Here is a 12,852-nt window from a genome sequence, read left to right as displayed (position 1 = left end):
CTTCACCTTTAACATCACCATCTGGTACTTGCTATTATGGAAATGGATAGTAAACAAAGTAAGAAGATGTCCTATTGATAGCAAGTTCAGACATTACTTGAGAAAGAAGTTAGGTATGTCTAACCTGATATGCTAATCCTAGGGATCTTAAGCCACGCTCTGCGAATTTTTCGATTTTAGCATGTACCTTCTCCTTGATTTCTAATTTATTGTGTGCCATATCCAAAATCTAGAGAACAACGAGAACACACTTTCAGAAAAAAACGAGTGAATATTAAGGTGATGTAGTGATAGCTATTTATAGTAACCAACCTCTTCAGGCGCTCCTTTGCTCACTCGGTGCATATTACCTTCTCCATCAAGGAAGGTTAGTGCAGTTCTTCTATTAGCTGGACTGAAAGGAAGAAAATGGAGTTCTTTGATTCCTGCACGTGCCTGGATTGGATACAAAGTATCAGATCAATACATCAATCACAGCTTAGTCGAAGTTGAGTCTTTGATCAATACATCTTTAGGGTCTGACAACATGGAAACTATAGCAGTATCAATAGCATCTTGGTTCTCTAGACGTGCAGCTCTTGCAGCCATAAGCACAGCCATATCTTTGTCAATGCCTTCCATGAAAATCTGCAACACAAGAAATAAAAGTGCTATTTGTTACATCAAGATCAGTAGCTACAGAGTGAGTAGGATGGTGAGGAAAGATGCGAACCTCGATGAGATTCTTGTCCACTGAAAGCTTGTTAAGCGTGAGAGTACCAGTTTTATCACTGCACAGAACATCCATTCCAGCCATTTCTTCAATGGCTGTCATTCTCTTTGTTATAGCACCCTGACGTGGATCACAAGTAAAGTCATTATACAAAGACAACAGAAGCTAAGTGACTCTTTTCTTGAGAGTTGTGTTTTACCTGTTCAGCCAAGCGATGTGCACCAATTGCCATTGTGACAGAGAGAACAGTGGGCATAGCAATGGGGATACCACCAATCAGTAAGACAAGAAGATTATCGATACCGACACGGTAACCTCTCTTTTGTAGACCATATATAACAATGATTTCAATCACAATTCCTACTGCAATGGAGCAGATACAGAAGTTTCCTATTGCTGTCAAAACCTAGATAGCAATAAACAAGGTTTCTATATTAGTCACTAACTCTCAAAATGGAAGGTTTGTAGTTTTTAATGAAATTTTGAACAAACCTACCTTCTGGAAGTGACCAACATGATTAGTACTGTCCACAAGATGAGCAGCCTTTCCAAAGAAAGTGTGGACACCAGTGGCTATAACAACTGCTTCAATTTCACCTTGCTTGCAAGTTGAACCAGAGAATACTGATGAACCAGGGTTTTTGGTTACTGGAAGAGACTCACCTGTAAGTGCTGACTGGAGAAAATATAAACCTAAACCAAGATTAGTCCAAAGGGAAGATAAAGAACGCATAGCTATGACATCATCCAGAAGCAGAACTAGCCTGGTCAATCTTTAAAGGGTCTCCTTCAAGAAGACGAGCATCAGCTGGAATGATATCTCCAAGTTTGATACTAACTATATCTCCGGGAACCAATTCAGCTGCATCTATCTCATTCCATTTCTTGTCACGGATGGCCTTAAACAATTTGATTAATAAGATAAGGCTATTTCCATCACATAATCATATGAAAGCAACCGAAAAATTAACGAGTAGAATACCTTGGCCTTAGGGGCTAACTGAGCCATGAGAGCAGCTGCTGCATTTCCTGCATTGTTTTCTTCTACAAAACTGATTGTTGAGTTTATCAAAAGTAAGACCACAATACCCACAAAGTCATGATAATCCGGTGGCTTGCCCTGAACATTTGAGACAGATTAGTTTTTCATCACAATCTTGAAGAACATGAATGATGATAGGGAAGAAAAGAAGTACTCCTCCATGTGCAAGACCAATAGCCATGAGGGCTGCAATTTCCATGACCCATGAAAGTGGATTCCACATGAACCCCAAGAACTTGAGTATCTTACTTTCCTGCAGAGCCATATAAAGTGAGAGATCTACGTAACTAAGAGAGACAGAGAGAGACTGGTTTTAAACCTTCTTCTCCTCAAGTTTGTTGTAACCAAACAAGGTAAGACGCTCCTGCACTTGATTAGAGGTCAACCCTTCTTTAGTGCTCTTGAGATGTTGAAATACCTCTTCAACGGGAACATTTTCCTGCAAGGCAAGGATCCATATAAAAAGGCTATCAGAACCAAACAAAAAAAGCAAGTGATGGGGTACAACAAATACATTACCAGATCAATGTTCTCTGTGGTAATGGCCTTGAGAGCTTCTATTTCCGTCATATCTCACTTCCTTTTTGCTTGAGCCCGAAGTTACTAAAACTCTTATGTACTAATCTGCAATGACAAGTTACTTTATTCACCAGTACAAGAGATCACACATTTGCCTTGTGCCACAAGACATTACAGGGCCACTTTCCTTAATCAAGAAGCATCTCTTATACAAGTAAATTCTTCAGTCCAAGAAGAAACTATGTATTAGAATTGCATGCAGACGTGAATCAAATAAGCAACAAATACCTGGAACAATTTAAATAAAAAACTTCACCAAATCATCATCCGTAAGCCCCTTCATTAGCTTGACCTTCACGAAAGGAAAGAAGACAACCTTTTCAAACCTAAGGAAAATGTGGAATGCAGGCAACAAATAAAGAAGACTAGAGGGTTATATATAATAACAAGTTCAAATATTTGCCGGTCAGATTAACCAAATGCAGGATAAAGCTGAATCATTCAACTCTTTTATTCAACTTGACATCACATATATATATATACCTTAAGTTAACTAAAATAAGGAAAAATTATGTGAGAATGAATATTCATTTACCAATGTATATGTGAAGACGTAGAAAGGATGTACAAAGTCGTAGAGCCTCTCGTACTGGCCTTAGGGTAGTAACAAAATCTAAACTAAACCTATTCCTTATGTTACACCTTCGTAAGAATCCTAGATGGTAACTCGTGCTCCTATCAATCAGGAGAAGAAAATTTTTCTCAGAAGTCAAAAGATCTGACTAAGATGTTGATTACAGCGATGTTTAAGGTCATAAGGTCCTTGACCTCTGTTTTTTTTTGCATATTAAAAATGTTAGAGAGAGACACAAAAGACACACACATACGTCAAATAATTCAATCAAACCCTCCTCAAGATTACCTTATTCGCAATTATTTAGCAAAACAAAGGTTTCTATTCTTAGAACGTGTAAGAAAATTTTCTCAAAATGTAAACTCTATAATAAACAATTTAAGATAGTGGTGATCCCATGATGTTGGGATTGTTTTGTTTTTTACGCTAGTCAGGATATTTCGAGATCCTTGCGAGCATAAACACCATCCATTAAATCAAAATCAATAATTAAAATGTAAGAAGTTTTGACCATATAAAGCTTCAGAAGACAAGAACCGAACAATTTAGCCGGACGTCCTTTCGACAAGTTTCTTCGATCAAGAATCCATGGGCGTAGTAAACTAGTAACTAAGAAAGGTATTATAAGAGTTGGGATGAAACTGTGTTGCAACTAGTTGGAGCGAGAAAATGCAAATTAGTGAAGAAGTATCCACAATTTATGTACCTATATTCATAAAGTAACTTTATATGAATGAAATCATTTACACAAATGTAAAATGTATGAGTTTTTTAACTAGAAACCGTTTCTCCTTTATGTAAAAAAATTGCTAAACATATGTATTTTATGATTCAGTATTCTTATAGGAAAATGATACACATATAGTGAATTGTAATGAGTGCGCATAAGTGTTATCTTCAATAGCTTGGTAAGTCTGGCGACAAGTAACAAAAAAGGAAAAAAAAAGTAAGTCTGGCGGCCAAGTAATTTTGCAAAAGAAGATATATAATGCAGATTCAAAGAAGCATTCAAGAATCCATTAAAGGGCAGACGAATGATATGCTCTTTGATTTGTTAATCAGTAAAAAGTCCACAGTTGTGGGGTCGATTCTACTAGTGATGATGATGGGCCTTTTGGCCTTTAGAGGAAAGTTTATTGGTAAAGAAAATAGAAAGCTAAAAAGAGAAATAAAAGGAAAGATGCATGTGGTTCTTTGTTCTGTTCGAAAAAGACTTGTTCAAAGAGAGGAAAGTAACACTTTTCACCGTATTCAGCTTCAAAATTTTCACCATTCTGCCGTTTCTGTTTTCCACTTTCGGTGGTGCCTTTTACTCCTGGTCCTCCTGACCTTAGCTCAGAACTCAGAAGCCTCACAGATGCACGATCCTTTTGTTTCTTTGATTCTCAACAGTTTTTTTTATTTTATTATTGAAACAGCATCTCCTCTATTAAATTTGATAATCACAAGTTAAACGTGTCTTGTAGTGTTAGTGATAGTATAATACAAGTTCTTGTAGTGAATTATCTTTATTAACCTTAGTACAGTATTGTAATGTATAGGTTCTGGTAACGGTTAATAAATTGTGTCAGAAAATGTCTAAAATGCATTTTTTTAATCAAAGTTTTTAACAAATAAACGGACCGAAAGGTAGAAAGGTTAGTGCAGGTAAATGACAGTCACTAACTCGTTTTATCAGTCGAGGAAAATAATATTTTAACTAATTTTGTCGGTTATGTTTTTTTTTTTCTCCTTTTCCGATACATATGAGAGAATTGAGTACAGTGTTTAGTGTGTATTGAGTGAGTACACACACTCTCTCTCTCTTTTGAATAATGCAGAGCCGACTTGAGTTCCACGCGCCACCGTAACGAACTAAACCGAAGTTTAGAGAAAAAAAAATCATGGGATGCGCGGCGTCGAAACTCGACAGCGAGGACACTGTCCGGCGGTGCAAAGATCGCCGCCGTCTGATGAAAGAAGCCGTCTACGCTCGCCACCACCTCGCCGCCGCTCACTCCGATTACTGCCGATCGCTTCGTCTAACCGGATCCGCTCTCTCCTCGTTCGCCGCCGGCGAGCCTCTCTCCGTATCCGGTCAAACTCCCTCAGTGTTCCTCCATCCTCCTCCTCCTCAACAACAGTCTCCCGCCAATCTTATCCCTCCACGTGTCCCTCCTCCTCAACAACAATCTCCCGCCAATCTTATCCCTCCTCTTCTGAAGCTGGAGCAGGCTCCTCCTCCGATCATCATCTCCAATCGAAGAAGGAAACAGCAGCTAAACAAACCTAAGGTGCCTCATATCCTCTCTGAGTCGTCTTCTCCTGTGAGTGAGAGATCAAATCTCTTCCCGGAAGCGTACCAGAACTCGACTTACTCAGCTACTCCCTCCCACGCCTCCTCCGTCTGGAACTGGGAGAACTTCTACCCTCCCTCTCCTCCCGACTCCGAGTTCTTCGATAAAAAGGCTCAAGACAGGAGGACACAGAAGAAGAAGCCAGATAATCCGTTTAGCCTTCACACCGATGATACCGAGACGGAGAGGTCGTCAGAGTATGACTTCTTCAATCCGAGTACTAATAACAAGAAGAAGAAGAAACAGTTTGAATCAATGGATGAAGAAGAGACGGAGAGAGAGGAGGTGCAGTGTAGTGAATGGGACGTTCACGATCATTACAGCACTACTAGCTCCTCTGACGTCACTGAAGATGATAATTTGGAGTCTATCTCCGAGATCGGGACTAATCACCAAGAACCTTCTTCACCAATGCCGCCGCAAGAACACGGCGGCGGCATTGGAGAAAGAAGATATCATCATGATAAAGCTGATGATGATAGCTATAAAGGGGGAGGAGAGATGGAGATGGAGATGGTGGTTAGGCATAGGGATTTGAGAGAGATTGCTGATGCGCTCAAGGAGAATTTCGACAAGGCGGCTGCGGCGGGTGAGCAAGTGTCTCAGATGCTTGAGCTAGGTAGAGCTCAGCTTGATAAGAGCTTCGGACAGTTGAAGAGTGAGTTTATTATGTTCTGTTTCTTTGATAAATTTTGAGTTTTTTTTTTCCTTTTTGATAAAGTTTGATTTGTTTATGTTTTAGAAACTGTGATTCATTCGAGTAGCTTACTAAGCAGCCTGAGCTCGACGTGGACCTCAAAGCCGCCGTTGGCAGTTAAGTACAGGCTAGACACGACGGCGTTGGATCAACCAAACAGTGTCAAGAGTCTTTGTTCCACTCTTGACCGTCTCTTGGCTTGGGAGAAGAAGCTCTATCAAGAAATCAAGGTTCTAAATCAAGCCTACTTGTGATTTATTTTCACCGATTGACAATTAATAAACTGATGGATTCTTTTCTTTTTCAGGCTAGAGAAGGTGTGAAGATTGAGCACGAGAAGAAATTATCACAACTTCAAAGCCAAGAGTATAAAGGGGAGGATGAAGCTAAGCTTGACAAGACAAAGGCCTCTATAACGAGGTTACAGTCACTCATCATTGTTACATCTCAAGCTGTTACAACCACATCTACGGCTATAATCCGTCTTCGTGACACTGACCTTGTTCCTCAACTTGTTGAACTATGTCATGGGTAAGTTTTCTTGAATTTGACAAACATTTTGGCAAGGAATCATTATTACCCCATTTTGGTTTCTTAAAGTCAGTGTTGCATTCACCTCCACCTACTTTCCATATCTTTCAAAGAATCTTGTGGACTCAATAAGTAGGTGAACAGTTATTAGGCCATACTTTTTAGAATTTTGTGGTCCTTGGTAATGATATGCTTAGGTAGGTCCTTTACCTTTCTTATCTAGTGCTACACTCTAGTTTTTAGCCCTTTTTATAAAGTTTTATAGCTTATCCTCTCAAATTCTGTTACTCAAATTAAGACATTTTGTTAGACAAAATCATAATAAGATGAGACATTTTATTCACCTGATGCAGCTTTATGTACATGTGGAAAGCTATGCATCAATACCACGAGACACAGAACAGCATCGTGGAGCAAGTTCGAGGGCTCATCAACAGATCAAGCAAAGGCGAATCAACCTCTGAGCTACATCGACAAGCGACACGTGACTTGGAAGCAGCTGTCTCTTCTTGGCACTCCAGTTTTACGCACGTGATCAAGTTCCAGCGTGACTTCATTCACTCGGTTCACGCATGGTTCAAACTGACCCTTCTTCCGGTTTGCCACGAAGACGAAGCGGCCAATAAAGAACCAACGGATGCTTACGCCTTCTGCGATGAGTGGAAACTCGCTCTCGACCGTGCCCCCGACACGGTAGCATCCGAAGCAATCAAAAGCTTCATCAACGTGGTGCATGTGATATCGGCAAAACAAGCAGATGAACACAAGGTAAAGAAGAGAACAGAGTCAGCATCAAAAGAGCTGGAGAAGAAAGCTTCGTCTCTCAGAAACCTAGAGAGGAAATACTACCAGTCATACTCAATGGTCGGTGTCGGTATACCAGACACAGGACCCGATAACCAACACATGTTAGACTCTAGAGACCCGCTAAGCGACAAAAAATCGGAGCTTGAGGTTTGCAGGAGGAGAGTAGAGGAAGAGATGGTAAAGCATTCAAAGGCTATAGAAGTGACAAGAGCCATGACTCTGAATAACTTGCAGACAGGGTTACCTGGTGTGTTCCAAGCTTTAACAAGTTTCTCTGCTATGTTCATGGAGTCTCTACAAACGGTATGCACTCGCTCATACTCTATCAAATAGGACGCATTATATTATATAATGTATACATAGCTTCTTCAATTCTTATAATTTTGAAGTACTGTTACTACCAAGGATTGGTTATTTTGTGAGGGAAGGGTAATAATAATCTATGTTGTGATTGTCTCTACTCCTAATTTAAATTCCCAAGTGGATTGGTGTGAGGGGTCCCTCTCCATCGGATTCTTCTGAATCTGACAACTCTTCACTTCTTGTCTTAAAGTGAAACCACATGATTTGGTTTAGTAAACCGAATCTTCTCTCTGGAATCATCTTGTGTGCCCCTTCCAAAACCCAATAGACAGGATCTCTCCCATGTCATTATGGTCCTCTGATGATCTTTACACAACATTTCTTAATTCAGTATTATCATTACAAAACATGTTACTATCTGGTGTTATCACAGTGGTTCTTTTGTGAATACTCTGAGCACAACATCATTCCCAACAAAAAAACATGTGTACACAGGTCAGGCTGAAAGATTGAGAGCTACATAGGTGAGAATATGAACGCAAGTTTAGCAGCAATGGTATCAAGATCTTCCTTGAGCTGCGGATCTTCTGGTCCTTTAATCGACCATTGTTCCAGTCTGATGTTTATGTCATTTAGTAATAGATCTCCATCCTCTTCACAGTGAAGTTGAATCATGCGGTCGATGCATTTGACCAAATACTTGCTGGATCTTAGCTTAAACTGGTTAATAAACTCATGTGCGTCCTCTTCAGCTTCAAAGCTCGATACACACATACTCTCCAAAGTGTCAGTTAAGTTGAAAACAAGGCGTGCGCCTTCAACAGCCTCCTCCTTGGTTATTTCATTAGACAGCAACAACATAGATGTTTTAGAGCTTCCCTTTGCTTGCTTGGAACCATTAAACCGCAACTTCTCGACGGCTAGAATTTTTCCAGTTGAAGCATAGTGCAGTACCAGTTCATACTCCTCATCTGTAACCGTATGTGGAGAGCCAATCAGTACCCCAACCACAACTCTTCTTACCAACAGATTGTTTTGGAGGCTTGTTGAGCTAGAAGATGTTTGCGTTTTATGAGAATCCAATTCTTTGACAAGGTCTTCTACAATACTGGAAGCTGGTTTCTTTCTCTTGCCAGTTATAGTCTCACTACGATGTGACATCTCTGAGACTCTGATGAGAGACTTAGTTAGTGATTCTTGAACGTTTCCACTCGCAGGGCTCAGGATCCAAGCAATGTATGTTGCAGCAGCAATGGAGATACCTTTTACATCACATGGTTGTATACTTTCACCCACTTGTGAGGCGTATCTATGGTGAACGTTTTCTAACGAACTTCCTCCAGAGAAGAGCATAGCAGAAGCAAAGTAAAACCAGTCTGGGAAGTTTATAGCCAAAGCCCTGCAAGAAGACACAACATCATACAAAAAAATCAAACACATGCAACATCATCATCAATTTGCATTGTCATGTTAAGTTACCATTCGGTTTTGTCATCTAATGCTTGGACTTTCACTGGAGTAGGCTTGCATTTATGAGCTAACGTTACGAGAGAGTTGGAGGTGAGAGGACCAGTCAAGATTCTCAGAAACTGACACTGGTAAGGAAAATATGCATCAGAGAATGGTAACATGGAAGCTAGTTCCATAGGTATACCCCACAACGTTGGTCTTGAAACAATGTCCACTATTGAAGAGACCAGAGCCGCAAGTAACTCAAAGACTGAAGCAAGCCCCCTGGAAGTTAAGAACGCAAGCACATTAGAAAGCAATAAAAGACAGAAAGCTAGAGATGACTTTGAATTGGATATAGGAACTCACGTAAGCAAAAACCACTTATGCAAGAGAGCTCTGGCGTTGATAAACATAGAAGGAGTAAGCGCTAAGCATACAACTATATCGCGCCACTCTGCCCTCTCGAAGAGCTCCTTGTTTAGACAAAGGAAAGGCCTCTCCACAACATCTTTCAAGATTCTTGAAACGTCTTCCTTCAAAGACAAAGGGTCTTGATACCAGAACAGGATCCTGGTCATCAAAAAGTGTCAGACGGACCGGTCTACCATTTTTTTGTCTGAAACAAGAGGGAGAAACATCTCAGAATAGCGTGGCTTCAGTTTCACAAATTCTAGGGATAGAAGAAGCAGAGCCAAAAGGTCAAACCTCAGAGGTGTCTTGTCGTTCTCTATAGATGATTCTCTCGGCAAGTAAGCAAGAAGCTTAGACACACCCATGTTTCTTCCATCAGCTAACTTTCTAGCTCTGCATGATGTTGTTGAAGCTGCTGATCTCACAACAGCTTGGAACAATAGTCTTCCTATAAACAGTTCCAAGTAAGAAACAAAAAAAAAAAACAAAGCTTTAAGATAAAAAGCTAAACCATAAACCCACCATTTGCTCCCAACTTATCAATAATGTCCTTGGAGAGTTCAATCAATTCCTCAGAGCACTGAGGTAAAAAACTCGAGCTCCCAAACTGTAAAGTTTCCTCCTTTCGATACCTAACCACCTTACAACTGGTCGAAGATGATAAGACGGAGACAATCGTCTTCACCAGATACTCAATCGCCGAATCAAAAACCTGAGAGACGAGACAGACGCACACAAAGTAAGTAAAGAAACAAAGATCGAGACTTTTTAAGAGACAATCATGTACTAAAGACCTGAGGTGAATTGAAGCACATTAGAGACATCGTCGCGTCTAAAACCCTAAAACCAGAATCCTCGCCGTTGGTGTCGAAAGTTAGCGATCGGTTGAGCTCTGAGATAGCTCGTCCCATGGAGGAAGAAGGCTCGTTTAGTTCTTCTTCGAGGACTCGGTTTCCGTTCTCGAGACGGTATGAAAGCGCGGCCAAGAGGTCGGCGACGGCAGAGGGAGCGGACATCGGAGAAGTGAACAGAGTCGCCGGGGTTTACACTTGTTTGGGATCACTACAAGACCGTTTAAGCTGTATATGTTTGTAATTACTAATTAGTAGTAATTTGGTATGGCCCATTAATAAGCAAAAAAACCCAAGCCCAACTAACGCTCAGGCTTAATCTTTGACAACATATCTCTCTCATAATGAATTTTCTACCTCTTTCTTGTGATTCATAAATTTTTAAAAATATTTTATTATCTCATAAACATATTGTAGATATGTCAAAAAAATTACCACACATTTTTTTTGACAGAATTACTCTTTTAGATTGTTATGTTTAATTTGTAAATTTATATAAATTTAACTAAACTTTAGATGTTTTTAATGTGCTAAAATTTTTTAAAAAAAATATCCTTGTAAAACGATTTATGTTTGTATTGTAGTCAGTTTTTGAGTAAGAGTTTGATCTCTGTCTCTCTCTCTCTCGATATATATATATATATAAATAATACATGAGTTTTGTCAACTCCTCTGCACCCACTGCTTCGTAGGTTTTCTTGGATCTTGCGAGGTCTGCTTCCTTCTGTTGACATTACTATGTCCCCGCCCTCCTCGGCCTCTGCCTCTCCCTCTCCTGTTGTTGGAGCTGCTAGAGTTCGTCTCTGATTCAGCTTCTTTGTATTCCACTTGTTGTCCCATCTCTCGAGCTTCTTCTTGGTTTGATGAAGATGATGCAGGAGCTGGTGGAGGAGGAAGATACATACCGGGCACAACCGATATGTTTTTCTTCGGCTGAACCAGACCTCCCTTTTCTTCCTGCGTCTTTAAAATAGCCTCAAACCGCTCTCTTCTCATGTTCTCTGACTCTGACTGGAGCAGTGGGTCTTCTTTGTCCTCACCTTGTACCAAAACAGAATCCTGTTCGGTCCCAAAGGCATGAAAAGCTAGAATCAATGCAAAAACAAATACATATGGTCAAATAATAATGGCTTGCTTACTCACCTGTTGAGATGACTGAGCACCTACTAAGCCGAGAACATGCTCAATATCACTCGCATGAACAACTTTCCGGCACACTGGACAGTTCCCCGAGCTTTTATCTGCTGATCCAAGACGTAAAGTATTGCCATTTTCTGAATCAGCTTCTTTTTCTGTGTGAAGCCAGTTCCACCACCTAATGATGCACTCACTGATCACTTGAAAACAATGGAGAACCATTAGACACCTTAAACATTGGTAAAATAATCATTGGTAACAGAGGTCAACGATTCTTTTTACCAGTGGAAACAATGGAAGCAAGACATGAGCTTCATAAAGGGCATTTGATTACTCTCACCATCCTCAGGGAATAAAGGATACAAACACAGTGGACAATCTCCATCCGGATGGTTCATAATCGTCAGCCTCTCAACTGCTTCCTAGAAACAACATACATATGTTTGTTATATACTAACAAACTCAGTTATATATACTACTAGTGATTTAAACAAGAAAATGAAAATTTAAAGATTCTTCTTACCTCACAAAGTGCAACTAGCATTAGAGAAGATGATAGCTCAGAAGCTTTCTCTTGCACAAACCATATCAAAAGCTTTTGTCTTTGCTCATCAAGACCCTTGGATTCAATCAGGCTAATCTCCGGCGGCTCCTCTGGATACTGTAACAACATAAAGAAAGATCCTTTCTAGCTCAATAAGACAGCCAATGATTATTTCTAACACTGAAACCAAACAGTTAGTACCTTAGAACCTGCTTGTATTCTCACAACAGCTTCCACAAACTACAGAACAAAACAACGGTTAACATAAAAATCGAAGCTTTTTGTACGATCGACTACAACCCTAATCTGACAATCTCCAATGCGTAAGAAAGATTCGATTTTTTTAAAAGAATCATTCAAAACCTGCTGAGAAGAGATCTCGGCGGTGCGGGGCTTGATGTGGAGGTGAAGATGAGGAGGATATGAATCCACTATGACGGCTTCGTCGCCGTAAACTGCCTCTACGGCTTCCATCTCCATCGCCACCTCTTCCTCTGTCATTTTTTGGGGTCAGGCGACAGCGAAGAGACGGCGATGAAGCGGAGGGAGGGATGCCCGAAGCAGACCTTTTTCTGTAATGACTCGGTTTCGCCACGTATTCATTTATTTTATAGAGTATTTTCTATTTCGTTTAAACGGCCCCCGTATTATATCAATAATTCGGAATTCGACCGATTTGATCATTTTCTACTCAAATTCAACCTCTCGACACTAACTGAGATTTCGCATTATTTTTACTAATCATACAATTACACTGGATTGCAAAACTAAACTATAGTTACATTTTTGACCAATTCGGTATGTATATAGTGGCGGCAGACCAACATTTAATTATTAATATTAAGAGAGTTCATAAACTAAGCCTTAATCCAACAT

The 12,852-nt window shown here is 40.1% G+C and overlaps 4 protein-coding genes across 4 annotated transcripts; 1 reads left to right on the top strand and 3 right to left on the bottom strand.

The window, feature by feature from the left end:
* Nucleotides 1-124: 124 nt before the first annotated feature.
* LOC130506113 (ATPase 7, plasma membrane-type-like) lies at nucleotides 125-2,324 on the bottom strand (the record flags this gene model as incomplete). The annotated part of the gene is made up of 11 exons (XM_057000747.1): nucleotides 2,274-2,324; nucleotides 2,074-2,193; nucleotides 1,879-2,007; nucleotides 1,695-1,832; nucleotides 1,477-1,611; nucleotides 1,209-1,388; nucleotides 912-1,118; nucleotides 713-832; nucleotides 508-627; nucleotides 313-435; nucleotides 125-229 (listed from the first exon to the last, which is right to left on the bottom strand). Coding segments are annotated over exons 1-11 (1,428 nt in total), but the record flags the coding sequence as incomplete, so codon positions are not given.
* A 2,522-nt stretch (nucleotides 2,325-4,846) lies between these two features.
* LOC130506114 (nitrate regulatory gene2 protein-like) lies at nucleotides 4,847-7,731 on the top strand (the record flags this gene model as incomplete). Its single annotated transcript, XM_057000748.1, is given in 4 exon segments — nucleotides 4,847-5,901; nucleotides 5,986-6,170; nucleotides 6,248-6,471; nucleotides 6,825-7,731. Coding segments are annotated over 4 exon segments (2,251 nt in total), but the record flags the coding sequence as incomplete, so codon positions are not given.
* Nucleotides 7,732-7,937: 206 nt separating this feature from the next.
* LOC130506115 (uncharacterized) lies at nucleotides 7,938-10,539 on the bottom strand. Its single transcript, XM_057000749.1, has 6 exons — nucleotides 10,239-10,539; nucleotides 9,967-10,156; nucleotides 9,739-9,892; nucleotides 9,400-9,603; nucleotides 9,061-9,315; nucleotides 7,938-8,980 (listed from the first exon to the last, which is right to left on the bottom strand). The coding sequence occupies exons 1-6, from the start codon at nucleotides 10,458-10,460 to the stop codon at nucleotides 8,098-8,100; spliced, it is 1,908 nt and encodes a 635-aa protein (XP_056856729.1). The 5' UTR covers nucleotides 10,461-10,539; the 3' UTR covers nucleotides 7,938-8,097.
* A 308-nt stretch (nucleotides 10,540-10,847) lies between these two features.
* Nucleotides 10,848-12,556, bottom strand: LOC130506116 (uncharacterized). Its single transcript, XM_057000750.1, has 6 exons — nucleotides 12,340-12,556; nucleotides 12,178-12,216; nucleotides 11,956-12,093; nucleotides 11,715-11,854; nucleotides 11,439-11,625; nucleotides 10,848-11,354 (listed from the first exon to the last, which is right to left on the bottom strand). Exons 1-6 carry the CDS (start codon nucleotides 12,475-12,477, stop codon nucleotides 10,959-10,961), a joined length of 1,038 nt encoding a protein of 345 aa, XP_056856730.1. The 5' UTR covers nucleotides 12,478-12,556; the 3' UTR covers nucleotides 10,848-10,958.
* Nucleotides 12,557-12,852: the final 296 nt, after the last annotated feature.

This window comes from Raphanus sativus, unplaced genomic scaffold (genome assembly GCF_000801105.2).
Source record: "Raphanus sativus cultivar WK10039 unplaced genomic scaffold, ASM80110v3 Scaffold2893, whole genome shotgun sequence".
NCBI classification, from domain to species: Eukaryota; Viridiplantae; Streptophyta; class Magnoliopsida; order Brassicales; family Brassicaceae; genus Raphanus; species Raphanus sativus.
The sequence above is the reverse complement of the archived record's forward strand: the minus strand, read 5'-3'. Positions and strand labels throughout refer to the sequence as shown.